The sequence below is a fragment of the Solea solea genome, chromosome 10, assembly GCF_958295425.1.
Source record: "Solea solea chromosome 10, fSolSol10.1, whole genome shotgun sequence".
NCBI lineage: Eukaryota > Metazoa > Chordata > Actinopteri > Pleuronectiformes > Soleidae > Solea > Solea solea.
Genome location: NC_081143.1, coordinates 12,981,764 through 13,004,730, shown reverse-complemented (window position 1 = coordinate 13,004,730; position 22,967 = coordinate 12,981,764). Strand labels below are relative to the sequence as shown.

General features: G+C 39.2%; 5 protein-coding genes across 8 annotated transcripts; all 5 read right to left on the bottom strand.

Moving 5' to 3' along the window:
* Positions 1–54: 54 nt before the first annotated feature.
* On the bottom strand, positions 55–2,783 carry enam (enamelin). Of its 4 annotated transcripts, none has more exons than XM_058641707.1 (8): positions 2,678–2,783; positions 2,393–2,457; positions 2,221–2,244; positions 1,974–2,039; positions 1,793–1,834; positions 1,665–1,685; positions 1,505–1,576; positions 55–742 (listed from the first exon to the last, which is right to left on the bottom strand). In XM_058641707.1, exons 2-8 carry the CDS (start codon positions 2,444–2,446, stop codon positions 314–316), a joined length of 708 nt encoding a protein of 235 aa, XP_058497690.1. In that variant the 5' UTR covers positions 2,447–2,457; positions 2,678–2,783; the 3' UTR covers positions 55–313. The 4 variants fall into 4 exon arrangements, with proteins under 4 accessions (XP_058497690.1, XP_058497691.1, XP_058497692.1 ...); XM_058641708.1 differs by having other exon boundaries at positions 1,974–2,036; XM_058641709.1 differs by lacking the exons at positions 1,793–1,834; positions 1,974–2,039 and having other exon boundaries at positions 2,678–2,782.
* A 3,908-nt stretch (positions 2,784–6,691) lies between these two features.
* On the bottom strand, positions 6,692–8,718 carry scpp5 (secretory calcium-binding phosphoprotein 5). The gene is made up of 11 exons (XM_058641030.1): positions 8,645–8,718; positions 8,477–8,548; positions 8,297–8,356; positions 8,103–8,174; positions 7,938–7,985; positions 7,782–7,844; positions 7,662–7,691; positions 7,522–7,560; positions 7,387–7,437; positions 7,207–7,290; positions 6,692–7,120 (listed from the first exon to the last, which is right to left on the bottom strand). The coding sequence occupies exons 2-11, from the start codon at positions 8,528–8,530 to the stop codon at positions 7,103–7,105; spliced, it is 519 nt and encodes a 172-aa protein (XP_058497013.1). The 5' UTR covers positions 8,531–8,548; positions 8,645–8,718; the 3' UTR covers positions 6,692–7,102.
* Positions 8,719–9,213: 495 nt separating this feature from the next.
* Positions 9,214–11,308, bottom strand: scpp7 (secretory calcium-binding phosphoprotein 7). The gene is made up of 9 exons (XM_058641046.1): positions 11,240–11,308; positions 11,099–11,158; positions 10,899–10,958; positions 10,733–10,777; positions 10,442–10,483; positions 10,252–10,311; positions 10,038–10,169; positions 9,675–9,751; positions 9,214–9,504 (listed from the first exon to the last, which is right to left on the bottom strand). The coding sequence occupies exons 2-8, from the start codon at positions 11,150–11,152 to the stop codon at positions 9,701–9,703; spliced, it is 444 nt and encodes a 147-aa protein (XP_058497029.1). The 5' UTR covers positions 11,153–11,158; positions 11,240–11,308; the 3' UTR covers positions 9,214–9,504; positions 9,675–9,700.
* Positions 11,309–13,480: 2,172 nt separating this feature from the next.
* LOC131467252 (nuclear receptor coactivator 6-like) lies at positions 13,481–15,571 on the bottom strand. Its single transcript, XM_058641049.1, has 7 exons — positions 15,407–15,571; positions 15,014–15,304; positions 14,756–14,812; positions 14,338–14,493; positions 14,199–14,234; positions 14,067–14,105; positions 13,481–13,899 (listed from the first exon to the last, which is right to left on the bottom strand). Exons 1-7 carry the CDS (start codon positions 15,458–15,460, stop codon positions 13,594–13,596), a joined length of 939 nt encoding a protein of 312 aa, XP_058497032.1. The 5' UTR covers positions 15,461–15,571; the 3' UTR covers positions 13,481–13,593.
* Positions 15,572–16,416: 845 nt separating this feature from the next.
* LOC131467347 (rho GTPase-activating protein gacII-like) lies at positions 16,417–19,730 on the bottom strand. The gene is made up of 4 exons (XM_058641198.1): positions 19,675–19,730; positions 17,751–17,854; positions 17,514–17,600; positions 16,417–17,440 (listed from the first exon to the last, which is right to left on the bottom strand). Exons 2-4 carry the CDS (start codon positions 17,796–17,798, stop codon positions 17,231–17,233), a joined length of 345 nt encoding a protein of 114 aa, XP_058497181.1. The 5' UTR covers positions 17,799–17,854; positions 19,675–19,730; the 3' UTR covers positions 16,417–17,230.
* Between the last annotated feature and the right edge of the window lie 3,237 nt (positions 19,731–22,967).

The following is a 22,967-nucleotide window of genomic DNA, read 5'->3' as shown; positions in this document are numbered from 1 at the left end:
GACCATGTACCAACCTCCAAGTCAGTGGCTAATCAGTCACAAGAGAATTTCTAATACAGTATTGCAAAAAGTATTTTAATCAAAACAGAAAAAAATATCACAAAGAAAGCTTTAAATGTTCAATTCTGGGTAAAAAAAACAAAACACTTTACTTGTTTTGACATTTGACATTTTCACATTTTACATAATGTTTTGCTTTCTTCTCATCACGCCACAACTTTTCCATCCATCGTTGGTGCACATACAGCGCCCGCTGCCATATTTTCAGCTGCTAAACAAAAGAGCACTCAGGAGGGTGATTAAGGGAAGGTGACTACACAACGACTTCCGCTGCAGCATCAACGGCGGCAGGGACATCGGCTGCGGCAGCATCAACGGCCACCTCTGGGGCAGCTGGGGCAACATCAACAGCAACAACATCAACAGGTGGCACATCCACAGCAGCAGCATCCATGGCAGCAGCATCCACGGCAGCAGCATCCACGGCAGCAGCATCAACTGCAGCAGCATCAACAGGAGCAACGGCATCAACAGGAGCAGCGGCATCGACTGGAGCAGCATCAACCGGGACATCGACCACAGCTGGCTCGATAGCAGCTGCAGGGTCTGCTGCTGGCTCTTCTGGTGCCACTTCAACCACAGCTGGCTCAGCCTCAGCTGCCTCCACCTCTTCGGCCTCCTCCACCTCATCAGAGTTCAGGGGGACTGCAGGGGCTGCAGCTTTGGGGCCAGGGTTCCCTTCCTGTGCAGACAAGCAATGAATACAGATAACTATAAACGTGGAAAGCACAACACAGCCTGCAAACTACATTTTCTCTATGCAGTCTATAAAGCTTTAATTGAACTCACCAATCCCATTATAAAATGCACACACACAATTGTGGAAGACTTACTTCAATATGTAAAACCTTAATTAATTAAGTTCATCCAAACTGAAGTAATTGTCAATCTAGTGAGTAAAAGATGGCTGATTCGGATTAAAATATTGGTTTTATTTTACTCTACTGACTCAAGGAAAATCAAAGGAGTGCCACTTCAGAAACCAAAGCAAAGAGCATGAAAATGCCTGTTTGTTTCCTCAAAGAAAAACGATAAAGTCATTTTCCACTTGTGAGACAGCCTAAGAATATTTACCACATGCTTTTTTGTCAGAGAAGCAGCTCTCTCCTGTTAGTGTTGATCGTGACACAGTGGGACATATGTTAATGTTATCAGCAAATAAAAGGAAGGAGAGATGAGTTTGTTGAAAATGCGTTTTAACATCTTTTTATTTATTTATTTTCGCACCACTGCAGTTTGAAGAGCTCTTTGTAATGAACTTGTATGTTTGTGTTTCAGGAGTGCACCTTTCTCTGTACACAGGTGTTTGTTTTGTCTTTTTCCTCTTCAGTGGAAATCAAGTTGGGGTGTTTTTTTGTTGTTCATACTGTAGCAAATCATAATTATTGTGTTTTTTTTGTTTGTTTTTTAACTGACGTTAGAGTTTGAAGCCGGTAAATCTCACCTCTAGCTCCTCTTCTGATGCATCGCTAACAGCCACAGGAGCTGCAGGGGCTACGTCTGGAGCTGCCTCCACCTGCATAAATAAAACACATTTAATTCACGGTGAATTGTGACATTGAGGTAGTGGCTGCAGTCTAATGTAGTGATGCATGCATGCTTACCACTGCTGCTGCTGGATCAGCCTATAAACAACAGGTGACATACAGTACATGAGGCAGAGTTGTGTGATTGCAGAGCTAAGGCTAATGTGATGGTAGTGACCAACTTTAACAAACATGCATAAACTTACAGGAGCATCAGCAGCAGGGAGGAAGGGATTTCCAACTACTCCCTGAAAAAATATGATTACGATTATGCCAAAGTAAGTGTATTAATTCTATCTTATTTTTTCTTTCTTTTTTTCTTTTCGTTTCCTTTATTTTCTATTCGTTTCTTTAACTTTTGGCTGAAAATTAGTGAAGTCCCAGTACCTGCTGCTGGTACAGCCTGTACATCTCCATCCACCTGAGGGCCTCATTAGCATGCGCCGCAACCTGCTAAAGAAATACCAGACATCTCCAGACATGCTCTACAGTTGAGACAATTACCCTCCGTCTGTCAGACACCCATCACACTATACATTTGATGACATGACAAAACATGATGTGACATGCTGTGGCAGACAGACGCGTATGAACCCTTACAGAAAAGCAAAAAGAAAAAAGAAGCCCTTCTTACCTCATTGCTGTCACTATCTGGAACCTGCAGATTGGACAGGGACAGCTTTATGCAATGTCCTAACTTACAACAGCACTGTGTTCAGAACTTCATATACATTTTTTATTTTTATTTTTTTTTAAAAAAAGGTATCACTCTACAAATTAAAAGAAACATCCTTGAATAGACTTACAGGGGCAGCCAAAGCAGTGACCAGCAGGCACGTCATGAACACCAGCAGCTTCATTTTGACTCTTCCTAGAGAAAACATATGATATCCCATATTAACATTTTGATTTTAACTTAATTTCCTGTTGAAGAAAAAATACATTTAAAATAATAAGAGATTAAATTAATTTGAATAAAAAAAAAAAAAAAAAAATTTAAAAAGGAGCTGGACAGATAATTTAACACACTAACTAAAACTAAGCGTGCAGAACAATAACTTTCTTGCAAATTTAAATAGCCGTCACATCACCTTTTTTTCTGCTACAGACAGAGGTGGAAAAAGTGTCTCCCTTGGGATGTAAAAGTAATCTACTTGGTCTCTATAACATGGATGCCATTTATAAGGTGGAACACACTGTGACAGCCAATCACGTCTGGTAAAACACGCCGAGCCATGTGTTTGAGGAAATCTCCTTACACTTCAAAACTGGGGGGAAAAAAAAAAGAGAGGCATGTAGGGTTAAGGCCCCTCTTATAGTTAATTACATGGTGTGTGAGTACGCTCTGCACACATACCCCTCTATTTTATTATACGACAACCAAACCTAAAAAAAAAATAGAAACAGAATGGCATTAAGCTGACGTAAGCATTACACCACTTAGATTGACTTGAAAATATTAAGCTTGTAAAAAAAAGAGAATAGTTCTGTGTTGATGCAGTTCAGAGGTGTGATACATATGACGTTAGTGTATCAGATACTGAAAACACATGTACTAATAGCCATGATGATAAAGAAAGAAATATCTTACAGGTCATACAACAAATACAGCAAAGCAACACTACATTATTATTTATTTCAGGCAAATTATACTTTTGATTTAACATTTACACAACACTTTGGAGTATGTGTGGTTTTTAGACTCCCACCCAGACCAAAAGTGAATTTATACCTGTGTGACAGAAACAGAAGCTTTTTGGTGTGTAGCATAAATCTGGTGCAAATATATTCCTTATTATGTCTATTCTTTCTCCGTGTTGCACTTTGTGGACTGTCCCTTACTCTTAAGGCTATATGAATAAAGACCAAAATAATATGTCCAGCTCAGAAGATGGCCTTTATTAATATAAAAATGTGGTTGTAGCTGATCATCAACCTTACTGAAGTTAGAGTGAGTTTGTGTTTTGACTACTTTTTGTTTTTGATCCAAAATGTACTATACCTGATATTTAGGATGATGATTTGGCCAGCTGCCCATTTCACTGACATCTACATCGTATGCCTATGATTTACAGTGGGGTAATCAGTACATGCTCCAATATATATATATATATATATATATATATATATATATATATAGGGAGAGAGAGAGAGAGGGAGAGAGAGAGAGAGAGAGAGAGAGAGAGAGATTTTCAGGAAATAGGGAAATAGACTGTAGTCACGTATGTAACGTCTGTCTCTTCTCATCTGATGCGAGGAGCTCATTATAGAGTGCAGTAATCCCATGATCCCAAAGTGTGTGTATTTTTCACTGACAGGAGGGGATGTTACTCAACACTCAACTATGTTTCCAGCAATCCTGCCCACTGCAGCTTTAAAGGTACAGTGTGTAACATCTAGGAGGGTGGTTTATTGGCATAAATTAGATTAGATACGGCCCATGTTTGTATAAGTGTACACTAATTGTTTTCATTTATTCATTCATTCATTCATTCTTTCATTGTCTACCACATGAGGGTCATGGGTCGCTGCAGACAATCCCAGCTGACACAGGGCAAAGGGCAGGGCATACCCTGGACAGGTCACCACTGCACTGCTTCTACAGCACTTGAATGGACAAACCAGCCAGTGTGTGTTGTTATTATTTTTATTTTATTTTATTTTATTTTATTTTATTTTATTTTATTTTATTTTATTTTATTTTATTTTATTTTATTCATATATATATATATATATATATATATATCATCTTTTTTGTCTTGCATGGTAAGGCCACAGTAGTTTGGTTTTCACCATTGGATGTCACAAATTTCTTAACACCAGACTTTAAAGAACCTTTATTTATTCAACTCTACATCGTTACAACATTCCAAAATACATAAATCACATTAAGTTGTGTAATCCTGTTCAGCACTACAGTGGGGGTGTTTTCTTCAACACCAAACCATTTGATACCAGTTTTCCAAACTCTATTTACAATTACTGCTCCACATCATTAATGGAAAGTACCTCTTTGGTTTGCTTTCACTGGTGCGGTCGCTCATCATTTTTGGAACATTGTAGGTTTCTGATGTTTGCTTTTTTCGTGGTTTCAGGTAAATGAAGGGCTTACTCTGTAATCAGCTAAAACTGTATTCTTGCCTGGAAACTTGCTGAACGAATGAGTTTAACTAAGATAACAATTTCTTTAATTGTCCTTCTAAACTTTAATTGTTGTTATCTCGGTTAATAACACACTGTTTCTCAGTTTGGTGCCTTAAAATAGGAGCAGTGGGAAGTTTAATTAGGTCATAAACTGAATAGTTTCTGTAACAGCAGGGATGTGTTTACCAGCTTCTATAAAATGAACAAATCATTTCATTGGATCTGTGTTTATATCATAACAATTTCTACTGTCTCTTCTGTGCTTGGTTAGAGGTTAGTTTCTGTGCTTCATGAACAAAATTTTATTTAAAATGTCTCTTTGATTATGCTTAAATGTGGGCCATGCAGGGACTAAAGTGAAGGCCACTTCAGACCTTCTGCCTCAACTACACAACAGTTGCAAAAGTCAACTAAACAGGTGAGATATGCTGGCTCCAAACTCTGGCTGTTCCTTTACAGGTCACACACACACACAGCCCCCGTGATGTAGACGGTAATTAGGGCTTTTAAACCTGCTGTCAACACGCTCAGCTGTGGCTGATAGAAGTTCTGAATTTATGTGATACAAAGTTCCAGGGCAGAAAACTTCTGAAGAGGAGACAGCCATACCGTGAGAGGATGGCGCCTGAGTGCGATTGTTTTTGAAGAGATAAGTGTTAAGTCATGTTGTGATATGCTTTTGTCCGCAGGGGAGTGAGGATCGGAAAGAAAAAAAAAAGGTTTCTTTTACTAAACAGTTATATGTCACTCTTGGTTCAATTAGCTCAACCGCTGTGATAACTTACAATTAGTGTGTTGTATTTATGAGCCACATTTAATATAAAAGACATACACTACCTATATTTATTCTAGGCTCTGTTTATTTCACTCTTGTGTTACAGAGCAGACCTGTGGGCCTCACATTGATCTGATACCTCTCTGTTTTCCATGGTGTTCTACAAAGATCAGTTACTCAACTTTCGAGAACTTTCCTCTTGTCTGCGTATAAAAGAAGGTCAAAGATTTTGAATACAAATGGGGAGAGAAGGTGAAGTTCTTCCAAGGAGGTTGAAGATTCATTGTATGCTTAACATTGTGGACTTTTCTTTGACTTCATTCAAAACAAACTATATAATAAAGAAACGAATCAACCAAAACTGAGAGAACTTCTCTGACCTTCACCACGCTGTCAACAGAGAGAGCTACGTCCAGGTCCAGATCATTTTTTTTATTTTATATTTTGTCTTTGTCACAGTGGATGATCTTATGCAACCCTTCCCTCTATCCGGGCTTGGATAGAGTACAGTAGATATGGTCAATTTAAAGTTTCCGATTAACCACGCACACTGGGGGATAGGGTACTTTGCTTGACTTGAACTGGCAACCCTTCAGTCACAACCCAAGTTCTCTTTGTCATGACCAAGAAAGTGGTGTTTAGTTGTTGTCTTGTGGTTCCTGTTTTACTTTGAAATTTCTCTCTCCTCTCGTTTCAGGTAACTTGCTCCTTCCCCTTGAGTTGTCTGATTGTCTGCCCCGCCCTGATTGTTTCCACCTGTTCCCCATTACCGTGTATATATATGGTCTGCGTCTCCTTTCTCCTGTTGCCAGTTCATCCTGTCTTGTGAATTAGTGCCTTTGTTTTGTCAGGAATTAACAGTATTTGCTCCATCCCACTGTCTCGTCAGGATTTTGTACTTTTGTTTGCTACTCTGTCAAGCCCTTGTTTCTTCTAGTTTTTCCCTCGAAAGAGCGTTTTTTGTTTCTTAGATTTCCTCGAAAGAGTGGTTTTGTTTGTAAGCTTTAGCCATTTTTTGTTTGTAGTTTTTCCCACTTAGGAGTGTTTTTATTTTTGTTTCACTTTTGTGAGAGTCCTGCAATTAGGTCCAAGTCCTTGTCCCAGTGTCACAATTCGTTTAATTAAAGGTTTCCCCTTAATTACAATTCTCAATATAATTTTATAAACGGCAAAAACAACAAAAAAGTTGCATGAAAAAGTAGACTTTATTTCTTAAAAGAAAAAAAAGCAACATTTAAAGAAAAGTCATTATGATGATAAATGAATGCAGCCATGATTCCTACGTTACAGTGGAAATGTAACACTATTTCCACAGCATTACCAAAACAAAACCTGTAGTTGACAGTGGGCAGAAGGTGGCTGCTGAGGGGTTTTAGCGGTCTACAATAAGTTATTGTTAAGTTAGGACAACTACAAAGTAAAGCAGATAGTTTCTCAGAAATACACAGATGATCACTTCATAATATAGTTGACCATTGCAACAGAATCCTTAAGTCTTATAATATTGTTTTATTTTAACTTCATTAAGAATATATCAAAATGCTGTTCAGTCTTGATTTGTTCCATTGCGGGTGTCTGGATTCGACCTTTTGTCAGCTCAAACCTTGGTTGGCATCTGCAAATGAGATATAAAAAAAAAAAACGTTTAGTAAACAATCTTTGCATTTACTAGTTGTCATTTTGTCAGTGATTGATGATTACTTGGTTTGTCTGTGTGGGCTGGTCCTGTTGGAGAGGCTGCAGGGGATCCTGAGATGGTAGAGGATTGGCATCAAAAGATGGCATCTAAAAAAAAAAGGAGAGAGATAGAAAATGAAACGAGAACGACACACAAAATACTGAATATCCCAAAATCTGATTGAAATAGCGTTTCTCTCTCACATTCAGGGTTTGCTGAGGAATATTTTGAGGTGGAAAATCAAATGGAAGGCCCTGTAGAAAAGACAATTATTACATTACAAAAGGCACGAAAAGCCTTAAAGGAGATCAATAGTTGAACATGTCTTATATTTTTACCTGAGGTACATTTGTCATAGGTGGGATGTTGGTTATTATCTGAAACAAAAGGGTGTAATTTAACAATGTGACATGATACAAGTCATTCTATATTTACATTACGCATTATTGTGTTAAATCTGCAAGTTTTAAATGTTTACCCTTTGCTGAGAGAAATCATACGGGTAGTACTGGGGGGAAAAAAACAAAAAAACAATGTCATCGATCTCATAAATCATTTTAATCCCAATATAATCTGTAAACTGGAAAGACACACTTACAACTTCAACACTTTGTCTACCAGGTGGCTGGGGAATGGAGTATTTGATGAATCCATGGAAGCCCTGTAGTAAGATAGAAAAGTAAGGGGAATACAGAAAACAGCTGATATTCTTCCACATGTTAAGAGTAGTGCTTGAAATATTGTGGTTACTCACCTGGCCAGCATTTCCACCTATACCACCAGGAAATCTGTGGGGATAAATCTTTGAGGGAAGAAAAAACAAAAGAACACAAATTTAGATAAGGACCGTGCAGCCTAATCAATCCTAATCCCAAAAACAACATTTGCACGAGTAAGAGAGAGAGAGAGTCTGTCGTACCAGTTCCACACTGTAAGCTCCCGGCAGTCCAGTCTGTGGAAGTGGCTGACCAACTGCGAAGGGATTCTTCACCTGAGTGGATACAAATCAATCGAAAATGGTCAGAGAACAGCTGCGCTCATTCATATCTGTAATTATTTACTCGTCAGCACTTCACATTATTCATTTTCTGACACAGAAGTTGAACAGCTCACCTGTGAGGGTGGAACTGGCTGTCTGGATCCCGTGTAATGAGTCAGGTAATGAAAGGCCGACTGAAAACAAAGACAGAAACACAAATGGAAAATTAACATATGGGGAAATCTTCTGCCTGAAATAATAATAATATAAATATGATATGCAGCTTTTGTAGCCTATGGATTTTTTAAACTTACTGGTGCAGCCGAGACACTGCTTGCCAGACAGAGGAGCACGATGGCCAGTTTCATTTTTGCAGATTACAAGTCCTTGAGACATAAAAATGAAGCATTATTTACAATCAGACTCATACTGCACGGTTTCTTCTTATTCAAAAAGCATCTATGAATTTGCGTTGAACTCACCTTTCGCAAAAAAAAAAGGAGAAGAAGAAAATAAATGAAGTGGAGAGTTTGCTGAATGTTGGAAGTGATGCCAGTCATATTCTCCACAGAGTTACTTTGGCTTTTATACGGTGCCAGCTCACCTCAGGGCCAATCACAGTGGACTGGAGGGATGTTGCCCAATGACTAGGTACAGTTCAGGTGTCTAGTCTTCAGCTTTACTAAATGACCAGTGGTCAAATCCACTTTCTGTGTAATTGCACAGTCTGGTTGATTACACTGTCTAGAAACGGAGCTTGCCTTCCCTCTGCCCCTCATTCTGCCACCACTACAGTGCTATTGCAGCTGTATTACTGCATTATGATGACACCGTTTGTCCATTATTTATAGGAATGGGATATTAAAGCAGTAAAACGCTCTTTATACTTGAGCCAGATGAAATGATGTCACTGGCTGTATTTATCCATGCGTAAATCAACATGTGAAGAATGAGTGATTTACAGATGAACTAATCCTAAAAATGAAGAACGATAAGAAAATGGAAAAGATATACAATAGTAGTATGAAATGAAGAACCAGAAGAGAATGAATATGTTTGTTTTTTTATTATAAAGCACAGAGACAGCATATTTGATGCATGTTGTTTTTGTCCATTTCATGTTTTTTTGTGTTTTTTTTTTTTGGGGGGGGGGGGGTATTTCTTTTATGGAAGTAAATCATAGCACCATCTGTTTATAAAGCACCACTTTGGCCTAAAAAAAAGGCACAGCACCATTTTCTTTTCACAAGCATTAAACCATTCTTTTTGTTATTCATTGGGAAAGAGCAGTGTTGGTTCGTCATCTTTCACAGGAGTCACTGAGTCTTGAAGCGTTGGTCACCTACAGTGCAAAGATAAGTGAATACGTGTTAACCGTGAAGTGTTGACAAATGTTTAATTATTCCAAAAAAACAACATCCTGTTAAAACCTGAGTGTCTGAAAATACGCCATAACAAGCTAAACTCGATGCCCTTCTAAGTATGTGGTTGTGTGCGTGTATGTGCTCAAACCTGCACATCCTGCTGACTCCGGCTTTCTAGTCGTCTTCATGCTCATCATCATCATCATCACTTCTGCGTCTGGCAGCCTGAAAATGACAGGTGGTTTGTGATGAGCCAATCAGAAACGAGCAGAGTCCCACAGACATCTGCTCGATGATCAGTGTTTCTCAACAACTCAGCAGAAAACCATGTTGAGACACTTCTCTGACGCAACACTCCTCCACTGGAATGAACCCGTTACCCTCTACTCTAACGTCATTATTGCACTTTCAAATCAATGCAGCCAATTCAAATCAGCAGCTGACAGTGATCAAGCCTTCCCGCTTAAAGAAATCTAAATGGCTCCAAATGCAAATCAATAGTCGTTCTTACAGGAACGCGAGCAGCAACGATAGGTACAATGGGAGCAGCTGGAGCGACAGGAGCGACAGGAACGACGGGAGCGACAGGGGCGACGGGGGCAACTGCAGCAGGAGTCCCCTCGTCAAAACCAAAGGGGTAGAACTTAAGAAATAAACATAAGAAAGAGATTGTTAGTTTATTAAAATCTCACATGCTTTCTGCCGTAGAGGTTAAAAACACTTACCACGTCCCTGGTGCCTTTGCCGTTTTCGTCAGGGATCTCCTGCTTGATGAAGCCACGGATCTGTCAGTGGGAACACATGTGGTCAAAAGTGCTAACGCTTGTCATACCGTCTGGATTTCCGATGGTAAGACACAAGTCTTCATGCAAGCACAGAGCATTCGATAAATATCAAAGCTACCGTGTCACGTACCGGTCCTGTAAGAGGCTGTCTCTGCGCATTAACTGGCAGCAGCTGGAAAGGAAAACAGTCAAGATTGTTTCAAAAATAAATCTTTGCTGAAGACACATTTCCTGCAGTTGCACTGAATGCATTATGCATTACATTATAACTACAGTGCCAACAGTTACATATTATTTACTCTTTCATTTACTTCACAAATCAACAAAATTACATGGTTTGACTTGAAGTGTTTTTAAATATGACTTCACTGGATAACAATGTGTAAATAAGCGTGTGAGGTAGCAAAGGTCCAGATCTTACAACTTCCAGAGATCTGTGCGGGTTCCCAGGCGGCACCACCTGATCCTGTGAGAGTCATATAAATCAAATCAATATTTACATGCAAGAAAAGGTAGCAAACAAAAGCCCAAAGCTATATACATCACTGTTAGTGCTGAGCAGATATTAGCAACGTGTCTTTCTGTACCACATTTGGAGCATATTGGATGTCGAACTCCATGAACATCTGGTCCCGCAACACGTTGTGCTGAACATGGAAAAGAGACAAATTACCGCAGCTTCAGTGGACATGTTGTGTGATGATCACAGAATACGACCTCGCCCTTTCATTCATTCAAGATTTAACATTGTGTTTGAAATATTTAGAAATAGATGAAGTTTCCTCACTGGGGCACAGACAGCCATCGCCAGGATGGAGGCAGCGAGGAGGATGAATTTCATTTTCAACTGCGGAAAAATAGGTTATTTTAGTAATGCTACATGAAAAAGATCATTTCTTTAGATAAATGTTATATTTCTCTGCATTACCTTTCCTTTCCGACAGCGCACGAGCAGTGAAGGATCGCTGATGAGAGGTGGGATAAGAAGAGAGGGACCTACTCCTATTTATTTGCAGTCAAAAGAAAGGATGAGCCAACGTTTGACAGCTACTGGTGATAAGCCAAGTGATATCAGTATTTTATGGTTACAAAACTGGCAGCAATATATTTCTGAGAAATTTCATAACAGATTTTTGGCTTGAAACTGGGTAATGTGTTTTGGGAAACATCCCTTGCAACATCTTTGAAACTCAGAGAGGTCGATGGGGTTATATAGTGCAAGAGTACATGATTCAAATTCTATCCAGTGAATGGATATTGAAACATTAAATTTTTGAAGATCGGTCGAAAACATCACATCCTATTCTAGATCTCTTCCATGTCGTTGATGGTATACTGTATTCTAGCTGAGCTTTGGCAAATATGCTCGTATAGGTTTTCCATATAGGCAATGCTTCATGACACTTGACCTGTTTGTTTCAGTGCAAACTCATATTTAATAGCTGTCATTGAACAAGCTGAAAATACGTCCTCATTAAATCACTGGACATGGTTTCTGAGCCTGTGGGTGACACTTAAGTACTGCACTTGGGCCAAAATCCATCAACTGGGAAGAAAAATGTACGGCGATTAGACGACCATGATGTCCACTCCCCTTAAATTAAAGTGTTACTGGGCAGGAAAGGAAAAAAAACGACTTAATAACCTCCTGTGTTTTGTGAGAACTTCAAATATAAAGACCAGGATAAACACAGTGCTGTGCAGTGTTTGTTTTTGTGGACATGTGTCTTCATGTTTATGTGTGTCTCACTATGAATACAATCCGTGCAACGAAAAGGAACAGTGCCATATTATGGCATTTTTTTTTAAAGCATGTAATTATCTCCAGACACTGCAAATCTTATCTACCTAATGACACAAACCTTTTCACCTAACTGACTTTCAAGGAACAGCACACAGCATTTGCCACTAGCTGATAAACATCACTGAGCATGAAACAGTTTAAAGGCCCAGCCTGTAAGAATTAGAGACATCTAATGGTGAGACAGCACATTACGACAAACAGAGGATTCTTACGCTGATTCCTGCCTTTCACAACCGTGTGAGGGAACTACGGTGGCCTTGTGTCGATCGGCTGAAGAGGTTTCATAGATACTGATGCTTTAAAGTAGTATTTATTGAGCTTGAACTGCTTTATGAAAAATGGCAGCACAAGATGGCAGATTTCATGAAAGCGCGACCATCCATCAAGATAACCTATTAGACCAATTATACACTTGTAGAAACAGAATTATGAGATGTTTCTATATGTTGCACAGTGGTCCTTTCAGAACAGCTTAATTCCCTCACAGAAGAACTAGAGCAGGGTTTCTCAATCCTGGTCCTGGAGACCCACTGCCCTGTATGTTTTAGATGTTTCCCTGCTCCGACACACCTGATTCAAATAAATAGGTCATTATCAGGCGTCTGCAGTGCTTGTTGATGAGCTGACCATTAGAATCCATGTTCTTAACCCTTCAACATGGAGTGTGTCACCGATGACACATGGCGCACTTTGCATTACCGTAATTACGCATCGGAAACAATCCAGCGGTTTCTGAAAGCTGAGAAGTTGCACGTGAAAGCCAGCTTTGTGGTTATTGCGGTAATTTCTCTAGCACTTTTGCAGGAAGCTGGCGAATCAGCGTCTTTGTCGCCAGAGAGGAGAGCGTTGGTAAAACGCCTGTAAATAGTTTCCATTATTTTTTACCTGTTTTTTGCAAATTGAGACAAAGACTCAAAAAATTGTTATTATAAATATGTTTGATACTGTTCAAAATTCAAGTTCGATTTTTTTCAATCTCCATTTTTGTTTGTTTTCATTTTAAATTGTTAATATGCTATTTTAACATGCAGTACATTGTAAATAACTGCCAGATTTTCAAAATGATTCTGGACAAATTGTCAAAAATCCCTTATTCAGAGAACATTTTTCCAGCACAAAGAAGCAAGTAATTTCGAGCCTTCAGTGAAGGGTTAAAAATGCAGGGCAGAGGACCAGGATTGAGAAACCTTGAAATCAAGTAACAGATGTACATCAGCTGGCCAGAACATGACTCCAAGTGAAGCCTAATGTAACTCTGCTTGAAGTGCAGCTTGTTTAACAAATCCCTTTTACAAGAAAGTGTTGTTGCGTTACATTCAAGGAACCAAACATGAGTTCACGCAAGTTTAGAAACTGACCCAAACATTGACATTTAATACTTTTTATTCAGAAAAAAAATCAATGACTGCTAAAATGCTCAGAATTCAGATACAAAACCTTGTTGTTAATTTCATAATAACACATTTTATCCATTCTTGTTAAGAGGCATTCCTCCTGTTTCTCTGTGTTGTCTGGAGTTTGGCTTGTGCAGGTGCTTTATCAGTGGCCACCTCCTGCACTCCTCTCTTCAAATTGGCGGGGACGCTCGCAGTGTTCGGCTGTAGTCCAGTGTTGACCAGCCTCAGCAACTGTGACGCCCTGGCTGCACCCGCAGTTGGCCCGACACCTGCCTGCTCGGGGTTTGGGAGTCCAGCAGCCTGGTTTAGAGTTTGAACAGCTCCTGAGGGCAGGTTTGTGAGCATGGTTGGCATGTATACACCCAGCTGGTTCATTTTAGCTGCCATCTAAAAAAAAAAAAGAAAAAAAAAGAGAGAGCAAATATAAAATACGGTCAGAGATAAGGGAGGGCGGACTGTTGGCTAAACCAGAGGATCACTGAGTTCACTGAGCAGATTGTTTGAACAAGCTGAGAGTCAAAAACAAAAGAAAAGTCTTGGCTGTCTTACTGTACCTCGAGCTCCTCTGAACTAAGAGCGCCAAGTGCAGAGTTCTATAGAGAAGAATGATAGCACATGTCAAATAAATCTGGAAAGACCATTAGTAATGTTAATATCCTTGAATAGAGAGAATATTTTACATTTACCATGGGTTGCTGAAACATGTAGACGATTTGGGGAGTCTGTGGGAACAATGTAGACTTATTAAAATCCAACTTTTGTTGCATACTAATATTTTCTCCGATTTATTATTAGCGGTAGTAGTAGTAGAAGCACAATAAGCACCTGTTGTTGCTGCACTGGCTGAGGTGCATTGCCTGTAGGAGCAGTTCTAATTGGTGTCTCTGCAGCCACAACCTGATTGTTGATTGTTGGAGGTTGATTTGCAGGAGTCTGTGGGAGAGGTGCTTGAAGAATGTTTGGGAATCCATAAGGAGAGGACTGCGGGGTGAAAAAAACAAATAAATGGCATTTTAATTATAATTTTTGTCAATGCATGGAGAAAAGACTATAACTGCCTCCTATACACTGAACGTCAGTCAGCTAAATACAAGTCCAATAACAGCTGTGGCAGAAAAATCACATGCAAGACAAAACATGATCTCAGAGTCGTAAATCAGATAAAGTACAAAGTCTGCATCTGCACACCACATCTTCTGTACGAGTCTCAGGTTGTTTGTTTCTTGATGTAACATTATATTACCAGCTGGTTCCTGTATGATGGTGAAACCAGAGGGAAGTATCCATAGGATGGGAAAATCTATTAAAAAAGATAAAAAAAAACTAAATGATTATTGCTGTAAACGGGAAAACAACAGGTAATAAATTGGAAAAGAGGGTTGCTGTCATATTCTCCACCAGTTGTGTTCTCTTACGAGTGCAGTATCTGCAATCTCACACTTCACTTACACGGCAGTTTGAATCAGGAATGTTTCTGTTTCCTTTCATATTTCCATCTTACCATAGGCTGCTGTGGGAGTGCTGGCTGGTTTGCAAGTTGAGGTCCGTGCATGCTCATATGCAGAGGAATGATCATTACACTGTCTCCTAGTGGAGGCCAGGTGTAGTGTTGCATTGGAGGAACCGGCTGGGGGCCACCCAGCGGACCCTGCTGCTGTGGAGCCCCAGGTTGGGGTTGCTCTAAGAGCGGTGCTGCAGTCTCGGCTTCAGGTTTCGGGTGTGTCGCTTCAACGGGCTGAACATGCTGAACTCCTCCTTGCGACAGCTGTGGAGGGTGGACACTAGGATAGACCTGAAAACATAATATAAAAATCACTGTAGCTCTCACATCATGGCAGCTATAAATAACAAAGACCATTTGAAGTACTGTCTTTTAAAAAAGGCTTGCACTTACTGGCACTGCAGACACTATTATGGTAAAGCATGACAATAGGATCAGGGTAATCATTTCTCAACAAAAAACAAAATCAATACAGTTTTAAATAGATCCTGCAAAATCGATGCAAGCTGATTAGAAATGTCTACTTAGAGCACTTAAAGTGAAGTGAATGAAAGAGCCGCAGAGGGGACACTGACTTATGCTCTTCTCGCAGAGTGAAACAACCAATCACATAAGACAGAGAAAATGGACAAATTCAGCTTAATCTTTTCCTGTGAATGAAGCAGTGAGGTAGAAACTAGAGAAAACCACAGAATGCACTAAACTGTCTGTTTTTCTTCAATTATGATGCCGTCATGTCTGAAGAAATGTGTAAACAAACACGGGCCGTGTGGGTTTCCTGTTACTCAGATCATCTGTGGGTGCAGCTCGTGTGTCAAGAGTCTGTCTCACTGTTGTAATTATGGTCAAACCGAATACACATGAACAAGCAATAAATGAGTAAATGTAAGGAAACACAAGCACAAAGCACAAGGTTTCAGTCACAGACCTTTGTCAGCAGGTATTAAATTGATATACTTTACATATAAAACAACAGCAACGTAGTAGCAGTAGAACATTTATTTATTTATTGAGAATATGAGTCAAATTCTGATGATTAAAATGTATCTAAAATAAATTTTTATTTCATAGTATTCCCTTCACACCAGGTATGAATACGTTATTATGAAAGACAAAGAGCACTCTAGTTTAAAACCTAGGAAATAAACAAAAAGTAAAACCTAGACCTTGAAGATAAGTGACAGCTGGAAGAGAACTTTATGGCTCTTAAAGAATTACCTCTCCCTGCATGATGTCAATTCATTAAATAACATGATGTTTTCACTTTTATGTGTCCAAGGCAGACTTTCTTTGGTTCTTATCCTGTGTTTTCCCTTATCTTATCTTATTATATCATAGCTTACATTATGTTCTTTCACCCAAAAGTCAACAAAATATTAAAATGTCTGGAAAGGAGAAGGAAAAATAAAATATTCCACACTTTATTGGCTTGTGTTGTCTCCAGGGTTACAGGTGTTTGTAGACAGACAGATGCTCACACTTTTTCCAGGGTATAAGGCTGGAAGAGTATGAAAATCCACCAAAATGTTCTAGTGCAGTATTTATACAGAGCATATTGGAACATGTGATATATGTATACATTCTTTCATGTTTGGTACAGCAGCAGCAACAACATGGACAGTCTTACATTCAAAATGGGAAGTGCAAAACACATACATAACACATTGGACATAAATGTGAATGCAGTGTAACATACAGTATTGTCTGTCAAGGTTTCAGAAGTGCAGTGCGGTAAAAATGCTGAGTCATGATATATATATAAAAAAAAAATGCAGTCTAAGAATTGGGTATTATAGGCTTAACACTCATCCCTCTCTTAAGCTAACTTGATCCAGCAGTGTATGTGTGTGGGTTGGCTCCACCAGGTGTCTCCAGGTGACAAGAATTATAGTTGCTAAAGTCTTGCCTATGTTTTATACATACATTTATACAACATGCTTTACATTTTATATTGTGATGATGATTACGATACAAGATAATATGCATATACATTTATATCAAGAGTAATAACCATGAAAGCAGAGACGTGAAGGTTGCTGAACCAATACTGAAAAGTAAAAATATGCCAATAAATGCATTTGTGCTGTCAATAAAATCCATCAATTGCCACTTTAAAAATTAATCATAAATTATCTGAAAGGCAAAATCAAATACAAAATTCATACATATTTTTCTACGTCATGGAGTATAGCCTCTCCGTTCTCATATCAGCACAGGTCAGCCCCTGTCTCCTCTCGGCTCTGTGGTAGGAGCAAATGTGGTCGGGGTGGTCTTTGTAGTTGTGGTTGTGGTTGTGGTTGTGGTAGTTTTTGGTTTTGGGGGTGGTGGTGGAGGAGGAGGGACCGGAGCAGGTGGTGGCGGTGGGAACAGGCCAGGAAACAGATGCCAGAAAGGCAAGTCGATCCAGGAAGGATTGTGATGCCACCGCTGCAACCAGACAAAATGAAATGAACAGTTTTGCAACCTTATAGATAAATATAAGGATTAAATGAATTCTTACCTCATAACTGTCAGACTCACTGCTGGACTGACTAGAACTTGTTCTATCCTCATCACTGTCTGAATCACTGCTACGATCGTGACATTCCTGGGAAAATAAAACGTTAAAAAACACACACACATATATATATCCTCTTTCATATTAGCTGAAAACCATGCATTAGTCACACTCATTTGTTCCGGAAATTGAAATTTAAGTGCTATTAATTTGTTTGTCTAGTTGTTTGTTCGTACTTACAGCTACATGGTAATTTATCAAGAAGAAAATCATCAGGAGCAAAATCATCTTGCACTTGGAACAGCAAATCAAATCCCTTCAAAGTCAGAGCTGCTGCCGTGTCCCTGTGGAGAGTAAACAGCTTAATAATGGACTAAATATCAAGCTTGTGTTACTCTACCTTCAATATGGTCCCTGTGGAAAACTCCATTAGCTTTTAAACAGCCTTGATGAGTCCACAGTGGTCTCACAACGTGAAGGTGTGTTACTTCATCTCGGATGTGGTCGGTCTCATGTCCGCCTCCAGAGACGGAAACCAAAATAGGCGTGTACACAACTTCATTACTCAACTAGCCCATGTTTTTGTATCGCTAATATCCACATCCTGTTGTTAATTCTGATGGACTTTTATTGTTTTCAGACACAAACTGAGCTTAATCAAACACAAAGCCCACTTGCACTTCACGTCCTAGTGTATAATGTTATTTTAATTCAGAGTAAGATTCAGAACAGCACCATGTTAAACATGATGCAGTCATTAGAAAAAAAAAAAAAAAGTTGGATAGTTGCTGTGGTTTTCAGTGATTATTAATGTGTTATGTAAGAACTCAATACTTGCGAAACTGTAACATGGTTGCATGGAGCTGTATTACCACCTGCAAAGTGATACTTGCTCAATCCTTAATTACCGCAATACTGTAATCATCTTGTTTACTCAGGGTGGACCTCATTTATGTCCTCCACAGCAGTCGTTAAGTTTTACAACCTGTTGCAGAAGTCGTCTCTGTCTCTGTTGAGATTTGTGAAGCGCTTGATGCACAATGACGGGTGTGATGTGTGAAGACCGCTGGTCTGAAATGTCTGAATCAAAAAAGCACAGGAGCGATCCTTCACACTTCTTCAAAGAATCATCGGTATTTGTAATAATGTGTCATTTCAAGATTCACCGCCAATCATGTCCCTGTCATGTGTGTTTGAATTATTTATAACAGCAAAGAAGCTGAGTTCAAAATGTAATGTTGCCAACTCTCACATCTGTGTGAACATATGAAGAATAGAATAGAATAGAATAGAATAGGATAGTCTCTACAGCAATAAGACCCAAAAGTATAGCAAAATTATATGTCACAACCCCTGGATATTCCAGGGTACTTTTTGTAGAACAATTATTCTGTTTGGACTTTTTGTCTTTCTGTTTTCTTTACCCTAGGTTTCAAGTTCTGTGTCTGGTTTTCAGTTCCTTATTTTCTGTTTTCTTTTGACGTTTTTCCCTCCTGTGTGTACCTTGTCCAGTTTTGGTTCCCCGTCCTGTCTTCCCTGATTGTCCGCCCCACCCTAACATGTTTCACCTTGTTTGTCTCACCTGTGTTTGATTTCCCCTCAATCACAGACTTTCACAGGACCCATCCTGATCAACTGGGAGCTGTCCATTCTGTAACATTTCACAATATATAGTTTTTCTTCTGATTATTTCTATGCCTCATCACTAACTCTCCTGTCGTTTCACATCCTGACCTCCTATGTAATCAGCCCATTCCCCTCACCTGTTGTTGGACGCCTCTTCTCCTCACCTGCAGCTCATTAGTTCCCCTCTATATCTACCAGCTCACTGTCACCTCTGCCAAAAATGTCCTGTGTTTTTGTCAAGTGCCCCTGCATTCTTAGTTTGATCTGATCTGACCTGTTTCATGTTTTGACCCTTAGATTCCAGCCTGCCACTTGTTTGGATTACAAAGTAAACTGAACGCTCCCTTTGAACTGATTTCCGCCTTCCGCCAGTACACCTCACACCAGGAAATAGCCCATTGTCGAATTGTCTGATGTATACTCAGTGTTGGGTAGTAACGCGTTATTAGTAACACCGTTATGTAACGCCGTTACTTTATTCAGTAACTAATAATGTAACGCGATGTTTTTTTAAATTCAGTAATTCCGTTTCCCTTACCAAACGCTGCGTTACTTCGTTCCTTTGGGGAGGTTTTTCAACGGCACACAGTTCCTATAACATTTTAGCGATCAATAAAGTTTAATTGAATTGAAAAACAAAGCACTTGTCGCCCTCTAGCGTCCCACACGTAATCAAACACGCGCCATGAAGAGGACTGGACAGGTCAGGGCACGGAATGATGGCGAGCGAGAAGGGGAAGATAAGTTTCTCCTCGTGGAGGTATTCACATTATTTTCAACTGGAGAGCAGAGGGAAAAACAACATTTCGGTAACTTGTAGACTGTGTCCCGGTTAAAAAATACTTCATACGGCAAACAACAGCAGTCTGCTGGAGCACCTGGAGAAGCGGCATGCAGCTAAGTAGCTAACGCAGCATCCGAGAGTCACAGCAGCGAGCACACACCCACTCCACCCAAGCGGCAGCGGTTGCGAGTTCGAAAGACGGACCCATAGCCAGGCACAACTTGAAAACAATAGCACGGTATGTTTAATTGTTTATTTGGGACTCTTTTAGCAATATCAGGCTATCATTCCAAGAGTCCAATGGTAAACGGTCCAATGGTTACAGATAAAAACACGTGTTTTTTCCCCTCAGATATGTAGTGGAAAACATGCTACCCTTCTCCACAGTGGAGGACCCTGCTTTCAGACAGATCATCAGCATGGTGCCGTGCACAGGTAATAACAATAATAATAACAACAACAATAATAATAATAGTGATAATAAAATGGAACTTGCATGCATGCAAAACATACGTGTAGCTAGGGCAACCGTCTTTGTTTACATTGCCTCTCGATGGTTTGTATTGTTCAGCATCAGTACAGAACTGAAATGATGGCAAGAGGGGAACTCAATCGACCTTTATTTAATGGGAGCATTGGAAAAACATTTTACAGTAATTATAAAGTACTAAAAAAAAATAAAGTATAAAATACTTTCTTAGTAACACATTACTTTTTGGTTTAAGTAACTGAGTTACTTTAACTAGTAAAAGTAACTAGTGTTACTAGCACAACACTGTTAATACTGTATTACTCATTCATCTGTAGCAAATCAGTCTTAATTTCCCAAAAGGAAATAAAACATTTCTTAATCAATGTGTGTACCTGACCTACCGGGGCAAACTTGCTAAAGTGGTTCTTGCCACATTTTATACAAAAGGATGTGCGTACACAAACCAGGTGTTGCAAACATGTTGAAGAAGTTATAAGGTCTTTTATTTACTGCTGAACAAAACCACACCATAAAGATCCAATATCTACATTTACAAACACGAAAACAATGTATGTCCTCAGGGGACTAAAGCAAAAAGAAAGGGAGATCTGATCATCACAGCACTGACAAACAGCTCATAAAAAAATAATCCTGGCAACAAGTTTTATGATGTGTCTTTCCCCGACATGTTTTCAGTAATGTTTGTCTGACACTTGATGATACCCTAAGGATTTTATTGTCTATCATGCCACAGTTAAGCCTCACAAAAACTAACAAAACTTGATCATGGATATCCAAGTGGTGTTGTCAATGTGATACACAGCTGTATACCTACTGCAAAAGTATAAATAGCAGTATATTCTCTTCATTTGACCACACTACACTTCTGAGATACACAATACACCCCCAAAAGTCCAAACAACAACAAGAAAATAATAAGAAGAATCATTGTATTCTTAAGGCACCAATAAAGATACATGTTTACAAAGTTCTGACAGACAAAGCAAATGCAGAATACTACTTTTTTAGATTAAAATTCTAAAAGTAAAAATAGCAACTGTGGGAAACATGACTGACGAGGATTCAGGTCTCTACACAAGTCAATTTTTAATTAAAAGGAGCCACTCTTGATTCTGGAGATACAAATTTGTAGAAAATGACTGATTAACTCAAATGACAAACCATAAATAATTAAGAAGCAAGATGTCTTCATCCCTGTTCGAAATCAAAACAAATATGCATCACTGAAGGAAACCCAAACATCCTTCTTTGTGATTAAAACAACAACACAGCAGATCTTAAGTTCAAGTTTTTCTTACATCCTGACAAACACTCTATAAAAACTACTTTACACTACAATTAGTCCATTCACACTCACATTTTGCATCTACAGCATTTAATACTATCACATCCATTCACATGCTGGAAGCTATAGTTGCCAGGAGCTTTCCAGGATTCCGTGTTGTTCCCATGGGACACATTGCCTCAAGATCAAACTGCCGACCTTCAGATTGGAGGATTACTCACTCTACCTACTCAGCCCCAAGCATAACACTAACTCTAAATGTTCCTGGAGTATTTTTATGTCCATGTTCTCACTTTATCCAGACAAACCAGGTTAGACCTGACTTGTAACTGTGATTTATTCAATTATTTATTTATGTATGTTTTCTTGATTGCTATGGCAGCCGTCTGTGCTTGAACCCTGAACCATCTCTGCACTGTCTTGTGGTTTTCCAGCAGCAAAGGCACAATATCTGAAAACATAACTATTTTTGTGGAAAGTTAGCGTTAGCGTGTTGTATTTAACAGTGGGTGTGGTTATTAACCCATAGTATTTATGCGACACGGATCTGTGCCGCAGGTGCATCCATGGTAAATCGCCGTGGGAATAATACACAGCTGCTTATAGGGACATACTGGGTGTGTGTTTATAGGTCACATATTCAGGCTTTAAAAAAATGCCTTCTTATGTGTTGTTGAGTCAAAGTTATGATTGATTTGATATTGTATTTTTAGTAGACATAAAGTAGCAATAATTGTACTCTTTTTGTTCATAAAAATGAGCCAAGTGAACTTGGAAACTGTATTTCCAAATTTCACAAATTCAATCCGTTTTTAAACATTTTGAGTACTTTTTGCTCAGGTGTGTTTGTAGGAATTTGTTTTCTTTTCATCAGATTGCCGAGGTTGTGCTGAAAAAAGGATATAAGACACTCTATTGCACATTCTTATGGCCTCTATATAAAACAATATTAGCATTCATTTTCAGATTGTGTGTAGCTCAAGTGTTTCTTTGAGCCCATGTTGAGTTTCACAAAATAACGACAATCAAATGATTTACACGTTTACATGTTCCTTATTGCTTTATTTAAAGACAAGTCATGTCATTCATGGACAGCACCATCATGTGTTGGTGCTCAAGACGCCTGTAGCTGCTGGAGAAGCTGCAGAATCTGATAATCTCAGTAAGATCTTTAAGGCTGATGTTGGAGGAGGAGGAGGAGGAGGAGGAGGAGGTGGAAGAAGTTTTCTTCTTGTATTGTAAGGGACACAAGGAGAAAGAGAACGCACA